The 8,543-nt window shown below is 32.8% G+C and overlaps 1 protein-coding gene across 1 annotated transcript; it reads right to left on the bottom strand.

Annotated features, from left to right (window-relative positions):
• Positions 1-214: 214 nt before the first annotated feature.
• On the bottom strand, positions 215-4,300 carry LOC126881451 (golgin subfamily A member 5-like). Its single transcript, XM_050645738.1, has 2 exons — positions 4,115-4,300; positions 215-1,018 (listed from the first exon to the last, which is right to left on the bottom strand). Exons 1-2 carry the CDS (start codon positions 4,298-4,300, stop codon positions 215-217), a joined length of 990 nt encoding a protein of 329 aa, XP_050501695.1.
• Positions 4,301-8,543: the final 4,243 nt, after the last annotated feature.

The following is an 8,543-nucleotide window of genomic DNA, read 5'->3' as shown; positions in this document are numbered from 1 at the left end:
TCTGATATGTCTTTGTCTATATTTTCAATTTCTGTTAGTAAATCTGAAACCCGAATTTCAAAATCATGCATTTCTCTTTTGTGTTCTTCTGTGATTTACTTATCTTCATGATCAATCGCAGCTTGCGAAAGTTGTTTTTTTTTTTCGTCTCTAGCTCCTCCGATTTTTTGGTCACGTTATTGTTGACTTCATTGATCACTTGCTCGTTCTCGCATTACATGTCTGTTAATCTTTTTGGCAATTCTTCCAATTCTTCGTTTTTAAGACCTATAGTCATACACAATCGCTCTTTTTCTGCTCTAATCCGCCTTTCGGCTTCATTTTTCTCTGACAAAGCATTTAGATTAGTAGCTAGCACATTTTCTAACTCTATTTCTCTGGATGTTACGTCTGACCGTAGAGATTCTATTAAGTCATCTTTTTGTTTTACTTGCTCCACTAAAACTGCTAGATTTTCAGCTGCTTTGCCTATTTCTGTATTTATAGTCACATTTAATTGTTCTCTATTTTGAAGTTCCGTTTGTAGTTCATTGTTTCTACTTTGCTGTTGTTTGTTATCGTTCTGTAGGCCTTCGATTTGATTCTTTAAACTTGCAATCATCACTGAAGATGTTTTTTGACTTTCTTCCAACTCAGATCTTATTTTTATCAAATCTAAATCTTTTCGATTAAGATTTTCTTGATGTTCGTTACTTGCATCTACATGAAACTTAATATTTTGATCCTTTTGTAAAATTTCACTTTCAAGATGTCGTATTTTCTCATCTCGAGCTGTAATTTCTTGTGTATGGGAAGCTACTACTTCTTTATTACTCAACTCGTACTTTTCTACAAGAGCACCAATCTCTTTCTTAAGATTCTCAATTTCTTGAGCTTTATTTGTTAGGGTGGTAGATACTTCCTGAATCTGGGATTCACGCGCTGCCAATGTACTTGCGAATTCAGCTTTATTGTCTTCTAATTCCTTCACTTTGTCTTTTATATGTTCCTTAATGGTATATATCTTTCTTTCTTCAAGCTAGATTCTACATCACTGAGATTCGATTGGTATTGCTGTAAGTTATTCGATACTGATTCTAAGTCAATTTTTGTTATTTCCAATTGTGACTGTAGGCTTCTACTTTCACTTGGCGTTCGCAGAATTACCCTATCTTCATTATTTTCTGTCTTATGCTGTTGCAAAAAATAGGTATCTGGGATAAACAAATATAATAACTTTTAAAGTAATGAGTGGATCGGTCTCAAATTTTGAGGGCTTGTAAGTACCCAATACACAACTTTGGGTGAAACAGCAAAGTTCTACGTTAATTTTAATAAAAGTTATTAACAAATAACGATTTTACTATATTTTTCAGTTTGTGAAGCGACAAATTGACTTTTTAACTTTCAAAAATCGGCATTGTGAAACTTTTTCAATTTTCTAAAAAATCAAATTTTATAATTTAATGTCAACTATTTAGCTTTTTTTAATAGGGTGCAAAAAATCGAAAAAAACGGGTTTGGTTTGCACTAAATTGTTAGTAATTAAAAAAAGGTCCCAAACTATAGGCAGGAAACAGGTAGGTTTTCTTTCTATATGTCTACAATAACTAAACAAATTATCAGCTACTTGGATCCTACTCCTTCGTATTTTAGGAGGCGTTGTTCTAATTCTCTAATTCTCTTTAAAGCTGCCTCTAACTCTTTTTGAGATTTGCATTTGCAACCTGCTTCGGCTGGAACAAAAATAATTTATCAAAATTGACAAATTGGCACAGTACTCCGACACGATCGGACTCAGAATACAGAAACACAGAGAAAACCAAACTGTTAAACAATAATAACCACCCAAATAATAAAATAATGATCAGTGGTAAGGAAGTAGAAGAGGTAGACAAGTTCATATATCTGGAATCAGTCATGGAAAAGAGCGGGGAGTGTAAAAATGATATACAGACGAGAATAATAAAGGCTCAACATGCATTCAACGATTTAAATAGAATTTGGCACATAATTATGGGATAGAACAAAGCAAACTAGCATATCTACTACAGTCAAATGTTTTTCGAAATTTTTAAATATTTTAATTTTTTTATTAATGTCGATTATAATTATTGAAGTTGTCACCTAACTTTATCAGCAAAAATCCAAATGCTACCTCCCACATCCAAAGATAGAGGTTTTTTCACAGATCCTTCCTGGTCTATTATAGATCATATAAAAAATACATGATTAAAATAAATTGTTTGTAAAGCAGTAACGTGTTAATAATTAAAAAACGGTTCCGAATTTTAGGCAGGAAAAAGGTATGTTTTCCTCTTCTATAATAAATAAAAAAGTGTCAGTATAAGTAAAAGCATAATTCACTGTCACAAACATCGTCTATTTTTTGCTTATTTCCCTGGAGTAATCATGTTAGTTTAAAAATTAATGTTTTTTACTTACTTTCTATTGATTTTATTAGTCGTTCCATTGTAGTAGTATCACAACTAATGATATTTATTCTATATCTGTTTCAGCAGTAATTAGCCGGTGATAAAAACATTCATACACTCATTGGCGTAGCTAGCGTCAGTTTTTAGGGGGTCTGGGCCCCAGTTACTAAAAAAGTGTCAGTAAAAGTAAAAGCATAATTCACTGTCACAAACATCGTCTATTTTTTGCTTATTTCCCTGGAGTAATCATGTTAGTGTAAGAATTAATGTTTTTACTTTCTTTCTGCTGATTCTATTTAATTTTCCATTTTGAATATTTTATCGTGAATATACTTTGTGAATTCGTATTATCGACAGTGAAAAGTATTATATCGATGGTTTAGCAGTAATTAGCCGGTGATAAAAAACCGAACACAAAAACAGCTAAAAAGTGTAAATATACACCTATGATGTTGAAAGAAGGCTATAATGGCATCAATCAAAACCAAGACGTATTTATTTTGAGATTTCGTTAAAACAAATGGTCCTAAATGATCGGCATGGAGTATATGAAACGGTCTAGCATATTTTGGAATGAAATGTAGATAGCCAGGCTTTTTTCCTCCTGCTGTGACCCTGTCTTTTGTAGCATGTGGACGGTTATGGTTGGGTCCCATACACATCCTTCTCCAACACCGTGGTCTACCTTAAACCTGTAAAAGTCGCACTTGATCGACCCCTGGTGCGTGAAACGAATTTCCTATCCATAGTATCCTGGTTTAAATCCTGACCCGTCATTTTTTAAATACCTCCAAAATCCACTTGACCGTACTGTTCACTGTTAATAAGATAGTTCCAGTTTTTACAACTAAAATGATGGTATTATGCCCTGTTCCTACATAGATATATTCTATATATCTAAAAAAAAAAGAATGTCTGGGTACTTTGTACGCACGTAAGAAGTTGTATGTCTATTATATGATTTCAACCAAAATAATATACTTTAAACAGTTTTTTTATATTTTATTTAAATATTAAACTAATTTATACTTACTATTTTTCAAAAAATTTTATTAAAACAGTGCCAAAAATTAAAATAATAAAAGAATAAAACACACACAAACACATTAAACATGCCACAAATGATTTCTGAACGATAATTGTCGGAAAAAATTTCGTTCATGTTTTATTTAAATTAAAAATAGCAAAATCTATAAAATAATCTTAATAAAAATGTAGTATTAACATTCTACTCTTCTTCTTTTTTTAGTATTTTGCTTCTTCTGTAGTAAGGCTATCAACAATCTCATTACCAAAAATTTCTTCATGCCTATTAACAGCACATATTATGTACTTACTGTTTTTGTAAACCGATTTTTTAGGCTGTGCCATGTCCTGTCTTCTTCAAAAATCTCCGCGTCTTCCATGTCTTTCCAGTGACGGGTAACTCGCAATTTGTAGTATGCTTTCCTCAGCAAGAGTATACGCCCTTCGGTGACTAGCCATCTTTAATTCACAATTTATTTAACAAATCACTGTAAACTGTAATCTCACAACATAAAAAAAACAGCAGAGCAATCTAGCAAAAACGAAGTTTTAACTAGTTTTAACATTCTACTCTTCTTGTTTATTTAGTATTTTGCCCATTCTGTAGCAAGGCTATCAACAATCTTATTACCAAAAATTTCTTCATGCCTATTGACAGAACAATATGTACTTACTGTTTTAATGAACCTGTTTTTAAGGCTCTGCCACGTCCTGTCCTCCAAGAATATTCTACCGGCTTCCATGTCCCTCCAGAGTATTGTACCCCTCAGATGGTAATATCCCTTGAACCGGATAATCCAATTAAGGATTAAGTTATCCTCATTAATAGTGTAGCCTCTTTTGTAACCACAATCAACCATATTTAATTATTTATAATTTATTAATTTAACAAATCACTATAATCTCACTCACAGTCACAGCTGACAGCATAAAAAAACCAAAAACCAAGCCAAAGCGAAGTAAGTACTGTAAACGTAAAAAGCAATGCAAAAAAATAAAAAAAAAAACGTTATGGTTATGACACTATTGCCAGATCTATCCACTAATCTATCAGGGCATTGCCAAAAAAATTTATAATAATTAAAATAACTGCAATTAATATAAAAACAAACGACAAATATTGATTCGTTCATGTTTTATTTAAATTAAAATATCCTCAGCCATGTCTGAACTGTCTGACCTGTCTGAACTGTCAGAACTTGCCTCGAAGTTTTTTGCAGTCTGGGTCCAACCCTGCATTATCCTATGTTTTTCTTCATTATTAATGGAATTGTAAGTACTTTTATATATGTTCGGCTGAGAGTTTAGACATATCTTTCGACGAAAATTTTGTTTTCATATACAAATTCGCAGTCTGTTCGTTTGTGCGTTGCCGCAGCTACAATACTTGGAGCCGATCTACCGATGAACCCACATGTGATTTTTTAACTACTTAACTAACTTAATTCAGAACAAAAGGAAGACGTTGCACTGCAACTATTGTGCAGTGGTAATGACCTTGTTTTTACGAAGGTATGTTTGTAAGGTATATTTGTATAGCTATGTATATGAGAGTGGAATAGGCCTACAGGGGATACCACTATAAAAAAAACGCTCCAAACGTTATCTACTTCTTTCAAGGGCCAATCCATGCCAAGTGGTCCAATATAAATTAAGTTGGTTGCCTGACTATTTTTAATACTTATCGAGGTTCCCCTGTAGTTAGTATAAGTTATAGTAGATAATATAATTACCATCCACTATCTGAACTTGGCACAGAGTCGTGAGCCGTCTGGCTCCACCCCAACATAATTTTCCTCTTTTCTTCTTCGCTTATCGTAAATCTCGTATTCGAGAGGTAGGGTATAATCTGAAATAAAGATTAATTATTTAATATAAGAGTTTAGACAAATCTTTCGACGAAAATTTTGTTTTCATATACAAATTCGCCGTCTGTTCGTTTGTGCGTTGCCGTAGCTACAATACTTGGAGACGATCTACCGATGAACACACATGTGATTTTGCCCCCTGAATCCAAATCTGAAAACGGCATTTCAATAGTGCTCTTCAACAACAGCCATTTGTTTTGAGTTTCTGTCATGTGTCATGTTTTGCCACGTCCTGTTTTCCGAGAATATCTCAGCATGGTCCAGGTCCTTCCATAGGATGGTGCCTCTCATATGACAATATCCTTTTGACCTCACTATCCAACTGAGGATTAAGTTATCCTTAGCCATAGTATAACCTCTGTAACTTCTGTAACCAGCCATATTTAATTGTTTATAATTTATTTAACATATCATGTGGACGGTTATGGTTGGGTCCCATAAACATCCTTCTCCAACACCGTGGTCTACCTTACACCTGTAAGAGTCGCACTTGATCGACCCCTGGTGCGTGAAACGAATTTCCTATCCATAGTATCCTGGTTTAAATCCTGACCCGTCATTTTTTAAATACCTCCAAAATCCACTTACCGTACTGTTCACTGTTAATAAGATGTTTCCAGTTTTTACAACTAAAATGATGTTATTATGCCCTGTTTCAAATTTATCCAATTTCTGTCCGATTTCTATCTAGTTTTCAGTGAAAAAAAGTTATGGCATCACAGAGAGACGAATGCTGCGCTTAGTATGGTCGTGGTCTCTAAAATTCCGAATAGCTTTCATGATTTCCGACCTATGTCCCAGAGATCCCACTTAAAGAACAAGAAAAAATTGAAATCTACTAAATTTTACCTGCAATTCGTTGAAATCACCTATAAATTTTTGAAGTTGCTCATATATTAAATTCGCCTCATTTGCCAGTGTGTCACATGTGTCCTCAAAGTTGGTTCTATTTGGAATGACCTAAAACGGATAATAATATTGTATAACCAGCAGCTTTTTGTATATAAGTGTAACTATTGAATAACAGAGAATAACAAGATTGTGTCTGCCATTTTTGTCTAAACTGAGGTTCTTCTTTGTGAGCGATAATGTTGGTTTCTCAGTTTAATTTCGATGTCGTTTTGATATTCTTTAATATCTCTAGGTTGGGTCTATATTGGTATCGGTTTCGTATTTACTAATTTGCGGCTCTTTGGTTTTGTGCTTATTTTAAATTTTGCTCTTACCATTCTATAGTCACTACCAGTGTTAAATGCATTTAGAACCGTTACGTCTTGGATGATTTCTATATTGTGTGTAATTATGAAGTCAATTTCGTTTTTATTTTAATATTTGGGCTTGCCCAAGTCCATCTTCTATGTAGTTTTTTATAGAAAAAGATATTCATTTGGACTAGTTTATTCTGAAGGAGAAAACCAATTAAGATCTCTCCTCTTTCATTCCTTCCATTTAGCCCAAATTATCCAGTTGACGTTTCTTCTGAAAATGCTTTAATTTATATTTTCGCATTGTAATCACCACATATTATCACGTATTGTGTGGGTACGTCGTTTAGGGCTATTGAGATATCGTCGTAGAACTAATACAAAACAAACGACAAATATTGATTCGTTCATGTTTTATTTAAATTAAAAATAGCAAAATCCATAAAATAATCTTGATAAAAATGTATTATTAACATTCTACTCTTCTTCTTTTTTTAGCATTTTGTTCCTTCTGTAGCAAGGCTATCAAAAATCTCATTACCAACAATTTCTTCATGCATATTAACAGCATATAATATGTACTTACTTTTTTCAAAAATCGATTTTTCAGGCTCTGCCAGGTCCTGTCTTCTTCAAAAATCTCTGCCACTTCCAGGTCTTTCCATAGACGGGTACCTCGCAGTTGGTAGTATGCCTTAATTCTTACTATCCAGCTGAGGATAAGTTTATCCTCAGCAAGAGTATACTCCCTTCGGTAACCAGCCATCTTTAATTCATAATTTATTTAACAAATCACTGTAAACTGTAATCCACAACATAAAAAAACCAAGTACCTTATCGTGCAATCTGGCAAAAACGAATTCAAAAACGTTATGAAACTATCTGAACTTGCGACGAAGGTTTTGGCAATCTGCCTCCAAGCCTGCATTATCTTGTTTTTTTCTTCGATTGTAATCGAATACCTACTTTTATAGATGTTCGGCTGGATCTAAAATAAGTAGTAATTATTTAATATAAGAGTTTAGACATATCTTTCGACGAAAATGTTGTTTTCATATACAAATTCGCAGTCTGTTCGTTTGTGCGTTGTCGCAGCTACAATACTTGGAGCCGATCTACCTATTAACCAACATGTGATTTTTTAACTACTTAACTAACTTAACTGAGAACAAAAGGAAGACGTTGCACTGCAACTATTGTGCATATTGTGCCTACATAGATATATTCTACATATATCTAAAAAAAAGAATGTGTGTGTACTTTGTACGCACGTAAGAAGTTGTACGTCTATTATATAATTTCAACGAAATTAATATACTTTAAACAGTTTATTTATATTTTATTTAAATATTAAACTAATTTATACTTTTCAAAAAATTTTATTAAAACAGTGCCAAAAATTAAAATAATAAATAATAAATTAAAAGGTATGTTTATGAGAGTGGAATAGGCCTACAGGGGATACCACTATAAAAAAAACGCGCCAAACGTTATCTACTTCTTTCAAGGGTCAATCCATGCCAAGTGGTCCAATATAAATTAATTTGGTTGCCTGACTATTTTCTATTTTTTTTATTTTTCTACCTTTTAAACTTCAGTCTATACTCTATAGAGAGTACAAAATTGCATTCATTTTATTTTTAAAAAATTTATTTTGCCAATGACGGCCATTTTTGTTAAAGCGGATTGATCATTCTCACGGAAAACATGGCTTCGCTCTTTAGCCAATATTTTCACTGAGGCTTGTCGTAGAACAATAAATCAAAAACCAAACTTTTTAGATAAGCATGCTCTAAAAAACGGCCTTTATTAAATAGCATTATTTAATTTTAAACTACCCTTAAGGCCTTAAATGAACATCAAAGTTTGAAGAGGTAAACTGATAAAATTCCATTTTCAGCATTTTTTTAACAGCATAAGGCAAGCCGATAATGGTTTGTAATTTTTTTCTGGAAAATACATACGTACATACTTTAAATAAGAAAAGTTTGAGCTTTAAAACGCGAGTAAATTTTTTTTTTAAAAATCTC

Source organism: Diabrotica virgifera, chromosome 1 (assembly GCF_917563875.1).
Source record: "Diabrotica virgifera virgifera chromosome 1, PGI_DIABVI_V3a".
In the NCBI taxonomy this organism is placed as follows: Eukaryota; Metazoa; Arthropoda; class Insecta; order Coleoptera; family Chrysomelidae; genus Diabrotica; species Diabrotica virgifera.
Note: the sequence above shows the minus strand (reverse complement) of the source record. Positions and strands in the feature narration are given on the sequence as shown.